We start from the raw sequence: 15885 nt of genomic DNA, 5'->3' as shown, positions 1-15885 counted from the left end.
TTACAGCTGTTCAGGAAAATCCTAGTATTTCCCAAAATAGCCCCTTGTACAAACATTTGAAAATTTGAAATTGGATCTGCTGTGAATGCCAGGATGCTGCTGGTGCGCTGTGTTTCATAAGGCCAAATCAGAGCTCCGCAGAGCTGGAGACAATCCTGCTTCAGGCTGTGTGCTGTGTTGGAGGAGGATTAGGAATATATATATTGAGGGAGTGGGCTGAAAGTGCCACAAACCCAGCTGAGACGGCCAGCTTTCCATCCAAGAATGAAAGTCTATTTAAATTTTTATATGCCATCCTTATGAAATAAGCTCATGAATACAAATCTTAACTAGTCTCTAAAATAGCATTTTTCCCTCTGTGTTTTTTAAGTGAACCTGGCAGCCTTGGGCCATAAAGTATAGACAAGGTAGCAATGCAGCATCACAGAGAATGAGTGAAGCAATAGTCCCACTGCCAAATCTGTGTATCATCTCACCAAGGATTTAGTCAAAGTCCTTGACTCATTACATAAGTGCACACACATATATTAACAGAAAAATTCTACAAGGAAAACTAAACAGCCTGTTGCTATTGGCCTTATGGTATAGCAAACCACACCAACACATAATGATTGAAATCCTTATTAATGATGATTTATTGTTATCTTTAATGGTTCTCCATGCTGTCTGAAGGTATACTGGACTCATCAGCACATAGACAGGATGACTTTTTTTTATGATGAACACTTGAAATGGCCAGCAAAGTGACCAGGTCTTTGCCAGGGAATTCCATGAAAGGAAATCAGGCTGGATTTTGTTCTGACCATCTCTACATAGTCTGTGTGGCTTGAACTTCTCATGTTAGGTTTCTGGATCCGTAACGGTACCATCCTATAGTGATCCCTCTCCCCCCAGATATCCAAGAAACAAGATGAAGACTTCTGAGTCTATGGCCTAGGATGTTTCACAATGCCACCTTGCCGTAATCTGTTGGTCAAATGATTGCCAAAGCCAACCCCTATTCAAAGGAAGGAGAATTGCATCTCCTGATGGAGGCCAGGCACAGGAGGGACAGAAGATACTGTTTCTATGACCACTGGAAAATGTATTCATAATGCAGAACAGATTGCAAACACCACTGGCTGGCAATCCTTACCAGTGATGTTCTCAGGGAGCTACAAAGCATGCATACGCAGGATTGCTTCATTCTGTTCATAAAAGTTCAGAGAGAAATTTATGTATGCCTAATTTAAGAACATGAAAGTATAAAATAGTGAAAAAAAATCTTGCTAAGCTAGTTTTCTCTTTCCAACCACAGTCTCAATTAAATTCATATAAAATCTAACTATCACAGTAAAAGTTTTTTAATCTTCATCTTATTGTTTATGTATTCAATTCATAATCCACTTAAGAATAAATTCAAAAGATGACTTTTATTAACAGCCGCACAAAGTGATAGCGTCACAGACTTAAGAAAAATCACTTGCAAACTATTTGATCCCTACAGACAAGTGGAAAAAACTCCCTCTAGAAGTATTCTTATATTTTATCATTGGGTTAATTTGGAAACCTCATTTTCAAAGTCACCATAATGGAAAAATTTAAATATTGAATATAGAAGCACAAGTGAAGTTGTATAAGGTCATGAGTCTGGAGATGGAAACAAAGGCTCTCAGCTGAGAAGGCAAGTGCTGTTAACTGTTTAGACAACAGTCACAGGAAATGTCACAATGTTATAGAACTAAATTACAGACATTGACTTTACTATGTGGCCTGGAATATACCATTCCTAAAATAGAACAAAGGTATCTCACTGATAGAATTGATTTGCAAAATATTACTAATACTCCAGAATTATGCTGAGACGACTCAGTGCGTGAAAGCATTTGCAACCACACCTGATGATCTGAGGTTGGTTTCCCAGAACCCAAAAAGAAGGAGAAAGCAACCTACTTTAAAATTGACCCACGACATCCACAAACGTGCTCTTGCATGTACATACGTGGGTGTATACTCACACACTAAATAAATACGTGTGAAAATTATAAAAACAGTCACTCTAGAATTAACTAATTCCTACAGAATTGATGATTGCCAGGCATACATACATACATATAGTTTTTGAAATTCAGAAATATTTAAAGAACATTTCATATTATATATCTGTGAGCATATGTGCATGTGTATGCATGTATATGTATGTGCATATGTGTATAGCTATGTGTGTGTGCTGGAAAACCATTCTTGCTAATATATTCAAAGAGACAGGCAGAGAAGATCTTCATCCTAAGACTACTTTGTTATGATGAAAGAGATGAACACCAAATCCTGGTAAAACAGTCTCCTGATCTATAACTTTAGTAGCAACGTTATTGTCATCTGACATGTTTAAGTGGCAGTATCAAAGTTGACATTTAAAAATGTGGAAATATATTTAATGTAAAGATAATGCATTTTAATGTATATATGCATTACATTTTAATGTATATATGCAGGATTGTAGCCTGAACATTGAAAATAGCATAAATTTACCTTGACAACCTAAGAAAATGACCAATGTATCGTATTTTATGTGTCAATTTCAGCCTCACTTCTATCAACTGAAATTCTCAGAAAAAGAAAAAACAGCATAGATATATTGAAAACTTTACAAAGCTGACTGATCAATTAGAGCTTTGAGGTTATAAAATTGAGATGCTGCATTTCTGTGGAAAAATAACCTAGAATTATCTTTAGTCTTTTGATAATCTTTTTTTTCCCATCTTGATCTAACATCTTTGTGACTATCAAGTAAAAGCTCTGAAATACTGAGTATTAGTGTCCACCAAGAGTTAAGCATGTCATCGGGTAACATCTCCTACAGCTTGTAGTGTAGTTTCCCTCAGGATGTTCGAACCCATGCCTGGATTTGTGATTTGCTCTTATTCTCTGACTACAATGTATGTATAGCCTCAGCCGTGATGAAACGTGTAATCAAATCTGGCAACCTGAATCTGTGTTTCCAGGTCATGGCCACTCATTTTTGGCTCAGAATAAGCTCTCTTAATTCCTTTAAGATGGAGGCTACATTTTTTTTCTTGAAAAAAAAAAAACAAAAAACAAAAACTCTAAATGTTGCACAGCCCCACTTCAAACAGATGATCCTTGATGGAATCATTACTTCTGGATCTGCTTATTGGATGTTTTCTTCCTTCCTTTCTTCTTTTGTGTTTAAGCTGTTGATTCATCTCCCTCCTGCAGCATTTATCCACTGCAGGGTCTCTGGTCTCTTGTGGTTTACATTCCAGTGAAAGAAACAGGAAATGATGGCTCAGTGCTGGGACTGAGACTGGGGACAGTCTGCTTTGAAAGCCTGAGAAAAGCCAGCGACCACCTTGCAAGAAGAGCAGAGTTTAGACAGAAGAGAAGTCTTCCTGGAGAAACAATGGGAGCTGGAAGACTGACTGACTTCACTCTGGGAATAGATAGAAGGCAGAGCCCTCCCTGTCCCAGGAGGAGTGTGCACAATACCCCAGAAGAAAGAGGGGGCATGGAAAAGAAGAGTCCACAGCGATTAAGTTTAACTGTATGTTCTAAGAGCGACTAGAGATGAATAGTATGGTGAGAGAAGTCCTCTGCACTGCCTTAAACCTGATATGCTTCATACTTCCAGCAAGCCATAGATAATCACTCGAGGGCTCAAAAGAGAAAAAGGATATGATGAGTTTACTTGCATTTTAGACAACTCATCAGAGTGAAGAGAAGAGACTGGAGAAGTGAGGAAGACTGTCTAGTCTCTAAATACAGGAAGACCCTTCCTGGAAAGTTTCAGAGAAATGTCAAAAAGGCTGAGTTCTCCAAATTTAGTATTTAAGATAGGTTCAAATATTTGATTATTAATTAAAATTAGGGAGTAAAAGAGAAAGAAAAACTTTTGAACTCTCTGTATGATGAAGCCCAGTTTATCTCGCTCTTCTTTGATTGTGGAAGTACATTGTGAAGAGTGTTTTATTAATATATGCTGGAAGAAAAATGTTATATGTAAGCTGGGATCTTAAAACAATCTGTGAAAACCAGGTGCTTCACTTTACAACAACAGACACAGGAAAAGGTACACTGAATTTCTATTTGTTAGACTAACCATAACAAAGCCACCTACTCCTAAGTAAAGTATTATCTTAATGTAGTAAATTTGTCATGATAGTAGAGAGTCAGAAGACAAAAATCCACTGTTCAAAAGTAGGAAATAACAAAAACTTTATAGTCTCCAAAATTTGTAGTTTTCAATCTTACTTAAGGGGATACAAAATGAAATCATATTTAATTTAAAGATGTTAATAAAGTTTCAATATTAAATTACACATGATTCATTTCTATTCTTTTGCATCATTTTTGAGACTGGCTGAGTTACTACTTAGATCATTTCCAGTGTGAATGTTCTTACCAGATGCTGTGATCAGGTGAAAGGCCATGGCTGGGAGGCCACAGGTGAACCTACCTCTTCTGTTTTGCTAAATGGGCATTTTGACAACCTAAATTGCTAACTTCTTACTGATCGACTTGCTCTGTCTTCAGCCATGTTCAGGGGATCTTCATTTAGTAGTAACAGTAGTTAGGAGACTCTGACTGTTCAAGATCCTAAGAATACTTGACTTTTGAGTCACTTTGACCAGCCCTCACTGTGATGACCATATTGCTGCCTCCCCGGGGAGCTCAAGGAAAATCACAGAAGAGAGGGCAAAGTGAAGGTAACAGGGGCCACACAATGGGGAAGATGGCCTTGGAGCTGTTTTCTGAGCATGCCAGGCACATGGTACTTGTCATCTCATGGAAACTGAACTTGTTAGTATCCAGTCATGAATGCTGAAGGGATGCTATAGAGCCCTGGCCTTGCCAGGAGAGTTAGGACCCCTTGGTAGTTGAGGTCGCTAAGGGAAAGGCCATCACTGTCTTCAATGATGCAGCCACTAGCCATGCCCATGGCGGGCAGTCTTGGGTAAACTAGTGGGTCAAAATCAAAGCAAAACAGAAAGACACAATGGCAGGATGAAGACTTGTTAGGAGGAGTGGAGGTATTGGTGGAGATGGAGGGGACCTAAAAGGGTTGGATTTGTGTGACTGGAGTGTATTGCATAATGCACAAAACTGTCAAATAATAATTAAGCTTTTACAGAGTGTTGAGGAGCCTCCCTAGCTAGCGTCTCTACAGCTTGAGAGTACATAAAAACACCTCCATAATGAGGTGGGAGATGGTAAAAATGAGGACAGGTTAGATAAAGAAATGAATACATCTACTGAAACCTGTGATCTGTCTGTTGTGTAAATCTAATCATTGAGGAGGACATTAAAATGGAGAGCTATTGGAAATTGAAACTTCACTCTGGGAGCTAAAGAGATGGCTCAGTAGTTGTGGGCATTTACTCCTCTAATCGAAGACCAGAGTTCAGACCCCAGCATCCACAGGTGGCTCACAAATTCCTTTAACTCTAACTCCAAGGGATCAGATTCCCCCTTCTGACCTTTGGGTACCTGCATGGATGAGCGTATGAGCATGTACACACACGTGTGCGCATGCGCGCGCACACACACACACACACACACACACACACAAACCATAATATTTTTTAAAACAATGTTTCTGTTAAAGTGACAGTAGTCAATAAACATACTTTAAAATGGACTTTATATTCAACGAATGTAAAATCCCCCCCCCCCCCCAGAATTTTGAAGTCTCAAGATTCAATCCATTTGAAATCATCAATTTAAACACTCCCAGACTGGCTTGGACTTTAGTAGCTACTTCATTTGGAAGGGGCAGCTTTCTTCGAATAGCAGGACTGAGTGAGTCCACAGCTGGAGTCTATAAACCAGTGTTCATCTTGATTTAATGCTGCTTTAAGTTTATAAGAAAAATGTCCCTGTGTAAACAACAGACATTTTGATTAAACACCAGCGTTCTTATTTTGGCTGTTAAATCAATAATGCAGCTGGTCTCAGAGTGGTTTACATTCTCTCAAGCCTGGGCTCCAGTTCAGCAGGGACTGCGCTGACATCACTGTCCAGCCTGTCTAGTGGCTCTCAGCAGTCAGGTTGGAAACACTCTTTGTGACCCAGCTCCACGATGCTGAGCATTTACACGGTCATCCGGAGGGTCTCACAAACGCCAGAGCTCAAAATAGCACAGGCAGTCCAGAAATAGCATCTCAGCAAATGGGGAATTTACTAGTATAGATTTCTATGGTCACTGTTCAGTTCTGTAAGATAAAGGCCTTGGGTGGTAGTGTTTGCTTTTTGTCTTTTTTTTTCCTAAAACCAACTTTGAATTTCCTCATATCTCTTTCTTTCTGTGTTAGATCAACTGATTTGTAACTCAAAGGTAAAGAATTAGTTCTCCTCCATGAGATACCTGAAGCCCTTGCTGCTTTCTCCTAATAAGAAGCCTAGGCAGTGCTTACTAAATACTCATACACTGTCCAGTGTATTCAAAAGTATGCTACAAAAAATTAAACCATATTATATATTGAAAACAAAAGACCTCATGATTAGCATATGTAATTTCTTCTTAAAGGCAATTGGACAGGTCACAATAGACCCTGTGCACTTTAAGAGAATACTAATTGAAGGCTTGCACATTCAGAGTCAACAACCAGTGATTGTGAAAATATATGATTGAAAATTCTCAAATACAAGTAAAGTCACCTAATAATTGCATCTTATGTGAGAATGGTTATAAGGGTTCCTTGCCAGCAGCAAGACACTCTTGTCCAGCTGGCTAAATAGAAGTATTTGAGAGTTCTAATTTAACAATAGGCACTGAGAACTTTCACTTTCAGGACCTCAAACTTCTCACCTGCAAAAATTCCCTGACATTAGATCCTAGGACACGCAAGATGGTATCGTAGCCAGACTCTTGGCAGAAGACGAAAAACATCTTCCCAAACATCTGCAGGATTTCGCCAGCATTGAGGTCTGTTTTGTAGATGAAAAAGAAAGAACAGGCAGAAGACTGTCAGTGAGAAGAACAAGCACAAATGTATAAGAAAATGATTGAAAATACCCACAATTATTATACAGTGTGAATATAGACTAGGAATCTCTGACCAATGTATTACAATGAAATCTGAGAAGACTACATTAACATGTCAATGGTATGAATCACAATATTAGGGATATAACCATTTTCTCAATTTATATACTAACACACTTATGCTACTAGGTTTTTATTATATATTTAGTGTATTGTTTCTTTAAAAATATATTTATTCAAGTCAAAGACACAGCATCAGTAAAATGATTCTATGAAGATTAGTGACCAGATTTTGATGTCCAAGCCCCACATGGTGGAAGGAAAAAACTGATTCTCAAGTTCTCCTCTGACCTCCACATATGTGATGTGGTATATAAACATCTGTATAGCTCATGCATGTGCACACACACACACACACACATACTAAATACAGGTGGTAAGATACTTTGTTGCAAAATAACTTTGCTTGATATAAATATGAATATTTAACTACTTGCTCACATATAAATCCTAATATCCTGCTTTTTCTTGGAAAGGAATCATTAATATTTCATGAAATTTATGTGTATACCTTTCTTTTGAATTTTGACTGATCTCTTATTCAACATGAGTACAATAATTTATTCAATGAATCTTTTATTGAGAAGATAGACCTTTCATTTTTGTTAATATATGTAATTCTAGGAAAACCACTTACACATATCTTTGGTGAAAATTCCTTAACACTGTGAGGAGGCTGGACAAATGGCGTCTTTGGCAAAGTGCCTGACTCACGGTATGATAACCTGCACTTGGATCTCCAGTGCTCATACAATCGCCAGATATAGTGGCTCCGGCACTGGTGGGTTGGAGACAGGTGGGTCACTGGAGCATGCTCGCCAACCAGTTGTCTAGCCCAACTGTGAATTCCAGATTCAGTGGGAGACCTTATCTCAAAAAGGAAGGTGAAGCAACTGCCCAAAATGAACAGCGTGAAGAATAGTCCACAGTACTACTAAAGACTCAGGGATCACTTCAGAAGAGGGACCAGGAAGACTGTAAGATCCAGAGGAACAGGGAGTTTGCTGTGAGACTGTCTTTCCTCAATATGTCAGAAACTACATTGGCAAAGTCTCACCATCATACCTTTCTAAACAGAACAGGAACCAAACCAGAATGACATCTTTAGACATATTAATGTGGATGGGTGGGGGAAGCTCATGAGAGTTCAGCTCTGAACAAAGAAGTACAGGCAACTGAGAATGCCGAGACCAGAAGAAACAGTGTGTCCCACAGAAGATCACACCAATTGCTTACGTAATAGCAAATTATCAGCTTTGAAAACTTGGACATACAAGTAGCATTATATGGGCTGAGCAGCCATGGGTATTCTCTGTGAATTTCCTTTGCCACTGGCTCTCCTCTCCCTTTTTGCTAGTGCTTCACATAGCTTATTAGTGTAACACACAGTTGAGAATAATGTTTCCTGCACTCTACATTTGAATGCTCACTCTGCGGTTGGCACTGTAACTGAAGTTTTTGGGGCTGAAATATTGGTAGTTGTTTGGTTTTTGTTTGTTTGTTTTGCTTTTTCCTCCACATAAGACCTTGTACAGGAGATTTTCATTTTCTATTTTCTGTTTACTGAACAGCTTATACTGAAGATGTAAGATTTAGCATAGCCACAGCCGAGCATCCTACATCAAACCACCACGTCTGTACAATGAAAACCTTGCATAATGGTTCACTGTGGTCCTGGAGCACACATTCCTTTATAGACCTGCATGTGACTAACACAGAGAAGGAAAATTGTTTTCAACCTACTGAGGACTTTGCTTGCAGCAGCCACCAGGTCATATGTTTTGGAATCATCGTATATTATTCTGACAAGGAACTGGCCTTCTTCATCCAGCTGTGCCTCTTTTCTGGAAGAAAATGGAAAGGTGATGGAGAGCAAAGTTAAAATTAGAGTATCTGTCAAAAATCATGGCGGTGCGAATAATAGACCTATTTCTGAGACAGGATTAGTAGAGGCAAAATTGCTTAAGTCAACACTATGTACCTAACAACCCAGTAATTTTGGAGGAATTGCCACAGGCTTCTATCCAAATTAAAACAATACATGCAATACATTTTAGTACTCTCATGGATAACACATTGCAATGTAGTTATGTTTAAATTGGGAAATAGTAAGTATTGATTCCCTATAGGTGTGGGGCACAGTATTAGGAACTGGAGATGCAGATTTTAGAGAAATAGACTGGAATTCTCTTATCTCGAAAAAAATACACTCTAGAAGGAGAGGCATGTTCTGGTGAAAAGGTAGGTAGGGGATCAAGAGAGCCAGCAGGGTTTGTGAGCAAGGACTTCCATTTAGGTGACTGTTTAGATAGATAACAGCCTGCTGAGACTGGGCTGGGGGAGGGTAGAGCCTTTGGGTGACAAGGAGGTTTCTGGCCTGAACAACAATCGTCAGTAGCGAACTGGAAAAGGCTGTCTGCGATGGTCTGGAGTGAGAGCAAGAGTTATGCTTTAAACACATCAGATTCCAGATGCTGAGTGGATTGGCCAAATCTTGTCACATATCGTTAACATATTAAACACAATAGCTCAACCCATGCCCAGTTAGTGCAAGGGAATGTTGGTTATCATTTCTGAACAGCCATCAGGAGTCTATAAATACATTTATTTTGATAGAATTTGGATTGCTTTTCTCAAGTAAGTGTCCATGCAGTGGAGAAAGCCATCCTTCAAACACTGCTGGGTGGAGAAAGCGCTGACTCGTTCCCAGGCAGCTGTCTCCACACGAGATTCACACACAATGTGGAGAACTGTCTCTGCTTCATCCCACCTCACTTGAACCCTGTATGCAGACACTGCCACAGTGACATTTTCAAGGTGTGCCCCAGGCACTCTTCCCTCGGGAGCTGTTCTGTCACAGCTGCTGCTCTTTGTTTATTCAAGGGAAATCTCTCCAGTTGTGTCATGTCATATGCATGACTTAGCAAGGAAATATTTGCAAAGATTTTCTGTGTTCTTCAGAGCATATAATTTATGATTTTGCTGTAATTATGCGTAGCTGGGAAGTTGTCCTCCAATAGTCACAAGGCCCTGAATCCCATTCCCTGTACCAAGAAAGCACGATTTCAGAGCTCAGAATTTATTAGTTGGGCGAACTTAAACAAATCACATATATAGAATGAGCATGAAAACCTAGCTTTTCTAAAATGAGAAGCTGAATGTAACTGGCCTCCCATGACGATAATGACACAAAGTCATATATGACTTTATGTTCAAAGCCATTAAAGCAGTACATGTTTATTAAGATAGAGCTTCATGTATTTGCATTATCAATTACTGAGCTATATGTCAAGGGTGACCTTTTTCTGTGTTCCAAGCATATATAAGTATCAAGTGAAAGGAACATAGTTCTCCATAGAGCTTACATCTTCTTAATATCATACATTGGCACAAGATGGAAAAATGCTGAACATTTGATTTACATATGTGTACTCTGAAAATCCAGTGATTCAAGTTAGGTACTCTTATTGCTTATTGCAAGAATTCATAAGGCACAGGGAAGAAAAGACTAAAAAAAGAAACAAGAAGCTGGCCTTAGCCTGAAATAACTGCTCTCAGTACTATATCACATTTTTCACACTTGAATATATAATGCTTTTTAATGCAGCTAATTTTAGTGTCATCTTTGATGGCTATCTTTTCAGTTTAACAAATTCTTCTTGGAGTGCTTTTATTTTCTTCAACAAGTATAAATAATAACGTCACGATGAATATATTTGTAGCTAATTGTATTTTTATATAAAAACAGAATAAATTCCTAGGAATGGAATTAGCTGTTTTAAATGCCATGACTATGTCAATTTTGTTATTTTCCCAATTTTGTTTTTACTGTGAACCAACCAACTCTAATGTCCACATGGGAATTTAGAGACAACTGACCGAAAATATACTAATAAAATATGCATAAATGTTAATCAAGTCAACAAAAAATATGCTAATTCACTATAGTCACCATGTTCTGATCTTTCAAATGAATTAAATCAAATCATACAATTTTCTGTAATATGTGTAGTTTCTATAAAACACCCACCAATCCATAGTAACTCTCGAATGAGTGAGAAACATCCACACTCCATATGCAGAAAACAGAAGTGGCTCTTTCCAGAGAAACCAGCTAAGCGAGGGCCAACCACCAACCAGACCCACATGCTCTCTGTTTATTGAAACAAGCTCCTTTATCTCTTAAGCATTCCTTCCTAAAATGATCCTGGTCAGGCTCCCTGGGGGGGGCTAAAAACAAAGCAAGCAGAGTGCAGACCAGGAAGTGTCTTCTTGTGGAAATGTCATGCTGAATTCCATTGAATTATTCAGACACTTAGAACTCCTTATTTGCATTTATCTCTGAGGCCTTAGGGAATATCCAGTTGCTTGTTTTCTTTTTTTTATTCCCTGCTCCAGACATTTTTCCACACATATTCTAGGCCTTTTATGCTCTAGGTTCTTTTTCAAAGCATCCTGGTATATCAGTAAAGAAAACTATGGAAGATACCAGTCCTCATTGACTGGTATTGTAATTGTAGAAAGAAGTAATATGCAAAAAGTGTTAAATTGCGTACTATGTTATAGCATGCTATGGCTTAACTTCAAGCCAAGAAGTCAAGGTAGACAGAATAAAAATGGGGGAGAAAGAGATAGCACTGAGATTCTGCATTCCATACTGTAGTGTTGGGATCTTCAGGGATGATGTGACACTTGGGGCATAAAGAGGTGCAATTGCTGTCTCCCATCATTCACCCAGCCTGCTGGAACCAGTACTCTCCTCTAGGCAGCCCATCCATCATTTCCTGCTGTATTCATTGGAAACACTAACTAGAGAATCGCAGAACCCCAAATGTGATTGGATAACAGATTAACCTGAGAAGGAACAGGCATGTGCAATGATGAAGGGGAGGCAGGCAGTATCACTGCAGCCCCCGCTGGAAATGTCCGGTCAGTGTTCAGAACCACTCCTACACTCCTCACAGATTCCTACTGAGTCAGGCTTTGTGCTGCCTAGCTGCCTAATGCCCTAGTCTTCATGTGGTACACAGAGGTGATTAACACCTCCACCACCAGCACTCTATGGATCCCCCCAACACCTTCAATCAGTATTCTTCATAACAGACCCCCTCTAACACCCCCAGTCATTGTTCTTCATGACCCCAAACCTCTGAGCAAGCACCTTTTATGCAGACCCCCTAACACCCTCAGTCAGCGCTCTTCATGACAGACCCACCATATTACTAGGTAGAAACCATAATGCCTCTCCTGCTTCCATTTCTGCTAAAGATTCTCTCTCTCCATAGTTTAAGAAATCACCCCCCCCCCCCGACTTCAGTTGCTACTGACTGAAATCAGAGGTGACCAGAGAAAGAGAAGCAAATATAAGAAAAGTTAGGGTGCAAGTTAGTAGACAGATTACATAAGCAACATACATAATTCAAGTTATGCCAAGTCTGTAGATAGATTATGTAAGTAACATACATAATTCAAGTTATGGAACTTTAAAGTTCTTCATCTTTTACTTTCTTGCCCTGTAACATTTATACCTTTAAAAGCCAATACCGAAAATAAATAAATAAAAGCCAATACCGAATATACACCTCTCTATCTAATATATACCATTTCTAATAATTTAATATTTATTTATTTATTTAATATTTATTTATTTATCTATTTATTTATTTATTTATTTATTTATTTATTTATTTATTTATTTATTTTGGTTTTTCGAGACAGGGTTTCTCTGCGTAGCCCTGACTATCCTGGAACTCACTCTGTAGACCAGGCTGGCCTCAAACTCAGAAATCTGCCTGCCTCTGCCTCCCAAGTGCTGGGATTAAAGGCATGCACCACCACTGCCCGGCCACATTTATTTTTTTAGATGTAGCATTTCCTTGGAGGTTGAATTAACCAAATCCAGGTTTTCTCACCATCTTTCTAGAATCAATTTTTCAAAAAGTATCATCATCTTAGCATCAACTTTGCTTAATTTCTGCATCACATGAAGCAGCCACGGGCTTCTCTGGGATTCATAATTCAAAAATTTCTCTAACATTTAATATTTTAGACATATTTTTATTTATTTATTTTGCTTATCCCCCTTGCATTTGTTCATTTGTTTTTGTTTTATTTTTTTTTCTAAATAACGAGTCTGAAGTCTTTCTGCACAGCCCATGCAAAATAAAGAACTACAGCTCTGCTGTATGTAGCTGGACTTGTCTGAGGGGGTCCACTCCTGGGGTTCCATCCCATGTCTTTTGTAGAGCACAAGGTAAGCACTCTCCTGCAGTCACCAGGATGGGACTGTTAGCACAATCAGCCTGTCTCACACAGAGGTGCAGCAGTTGAAGAAGCAAAATATGAAGGCTCCAGGGGAGGGAGAACGAATGTCCAGGGGATGAGGTGAGAGGAGGAGCAAGGCAAAGAGGAGGAAGAAGAAATGTGCATGGGAGAGGCAAGAGGTGCAACAACCAACTTAGAAGTCCCCATTCTGCATAAAAAAAAGCAAGTGTGCACTTTGGTGATTCGCCAGGGAAATTTATGAATTGTAATTAGCAAAAGCAAGATCTCTTCCCTTATGTGATTTAGAATACTGATTAAATTCTCAGATGGGGACAAAATGATAATAGAATCATATGCTCTCTGCCATAGTTATGCATCACAGATAGGTGCCATATTTGCCCCAGAACATTTCTGCTCACTCTCTCTGATTGACAGGTGTTCTAATGTAAGCCCATTTTTTCATATCTACTAGTTAACTCCAAAATTGGGTAGTGAGTAGCTTTATCAGGATGGAGTTTGGTGGGTTGGCTGAAATGCTCACCTGCTAAATATATGCATACACATTTTTAAGACAAGGGAAGGGATTACTCAAATTTACTTTCTCATAAATTTCTATACACTGTACTATAAAACAAGCTTTCCAATATAACTGTATAAGAATATACTTCATGTTTCACATTAAAGACTATTTTATGTGACTTAAAGAAAAAAATAATCAGATATATAATATGTCCAAAATGGCCAAGCATCATTTCTCACAACTCTGCTTCAAGAGCTTCCTCTTGACATCATGTATAAACAACAAAATGATGGACTGCACATCCTAACCTGAGCCGATGCCGGGCTAGTGTACTCCAGGGACAGTCTGTGTTTTTGGTAAAGAAGCTTCCCACGGAGGTCTCAAAACAAAGGTGAACTCTAACCAAGTCACACTTGTCAGACCTCCAACATCCCCAAGTGCTACAGATCCTGAAGCCTTACTGCTGTACGCAGATTTGCTCTGTATAATAAATTCTAGGAATGCCCAGGAGAAAGGGAGGGAAGTATATTAAACACTGAGCTGTATCTAGTCATTATGAAAATTAAAATGTTCCATTAAAAGCCACAGACAATAATCACAGGCCACATTGAAACTGCATGTGGACTTTTTTTTGTAGATGGCAGGGAAAATAGTTGCTGTATTTTCATTATCTAATTACAAGAATTTTAATGAGTCTCTGAACCTCCAAGGTGAGATTCCAGTGGAAGAATTTGGCCAAAGGAGAGACAGATCTTGTAAGTCTAGAATCAGATTCCATTTCATACTTTAATTGAAGGTTGGTTCCTGTAAGCTAACCTGTCACTCATCCATGAATGACAAATGGGTCTCAATTTTAAGCAAAATAATGCCATTATTCTTGGCATATTGTGGGTGGGGGCTGTTGTGGTTGTCCTCACAGTGACTATCCTGACTATCCTGACATGGGAGATGCATCACAGTGATGGCCGCCGCTCTGAAAGCCACTCACAAATATCTTAAATAAGGGCTTTCTACAGCCTTATCAAACAGATGAATCTACTTCACCATCAACCCTGCCTGGAGCACCTGATTTCATAGTTCCTCTCAAAGCAAGCAATCTGTCCAAAATTTAGAAGGGTTTGATTTTCTTCAACACATATGATGGTTGGTAAATCAAAACACCTTCCAAACATTGTAATCAAAGTTACATTGTACATATTGCCAGGACATTCCAGGAAAGCAAATAGAAATGCAGAAGACACAAGCCCACAGGTAGATGGTTAGAGTCCTTGCTAAATCAGTCCATGCTGGGAAGCAGAGTGCAGGTTCTTGTTGGGTGAAAACCCATAGTGGCATAATTAGCAGTCTGTCAAAATCCTTACACTGTGAATAGCTGTATTTAAGGAGGTCACTTAATGTTCCCTGTTCTCTCGCTTGTAATGTGACAATAAGGAATGAATTTGACAATTTAGTGATTCTATGAGCGGGAAGCATTGGGACACAGTAGAACCACAAATAAATGCCCAATATAAATGAGATAGTGCATTCAAAATGGAATGGCATTATCCCAAACCTAACTGCAGCCTGACATATATTTCTCTGCAGTCTATGACAGTGGCTTTGACCAGCATCTTACAAATTAAGGACCTAGATACACACACACACACACACACACACACAATAAATATGTGTTATTCATATGCTCTTTATTTTCTTCAATTAATACTGTAAAAACAATTCACATACATATGTATGTATCATTTTCATGGAGAAAGAGAGAAATAGAGCCAGGTAGGAAAGGAAGAAAGGAAAAGAGAAAGAGAGAGAGACAGAGAGAGAGAGAGAGAGAGAGAGAGAGAGAGAGAGAGAGAGAGATTTATAGGTTTTTCTCTAAGAATAGTAAGAAGGACAGACCCTAGTAAGCTGGGTCAGACATTAGATGAATAATTCCAAGCATAATTATCAGCTAACTCATGTACTAGGACTAGGAAGGTAAGGCAAGCTGGATACATGAGATGGTTCCTTCAACAGCATCCACTGTGATATATCAAAGCTGAGAAGCAGGCATTTACAGAAC

General features: G+C 38.9%; 1 protein-coding gene across 1 annotated transcript in view; it reads right to left on the bottom strand.

Annotated features, from left to right (window-relative positions):
- The window catches only part of Gucy1b1 (guanylate cyclase 1 soluble subunit beta 1), a 41782-nt gene that overhangs the window by 19283 nt on the left and 6614 nt on the right, over positions 1 to 15885 (bottom strand). The window contains exons 3-4 of the mRNA XM_052180304.1: positions 8789 to 8889; positions 6809 to 6927 (exon numbers count right to left, since the gene is read on the bottom strand). Of these exons, the coding sequence (XP_052036264.1) occupies positions 6809 to 6927; positions 8789 to 8889 (220 nt within the window). The remainder of the gene's footprint in view (positions 1 to 6808; positions 6928 to 8788; positions 8890 to 15885) is intronic.

This window comes from Apodemus sylvaticus, chromosome 4, assembly GCF_947179515.1.
Source record: "Apodemus sylvaticus chromosome 4, mApoSyl1.1, whole genome shotgun sequence".
Taxonomy (NCBI): Eukaryota; Metazoa; Chordata; class Mammalia; order Rodentia; family Muridae; genus Apodemus; species Apodemus sylvaticus.
This window is presented reverse-complemented; position numbering and strand designations above follow the sequence as displayed.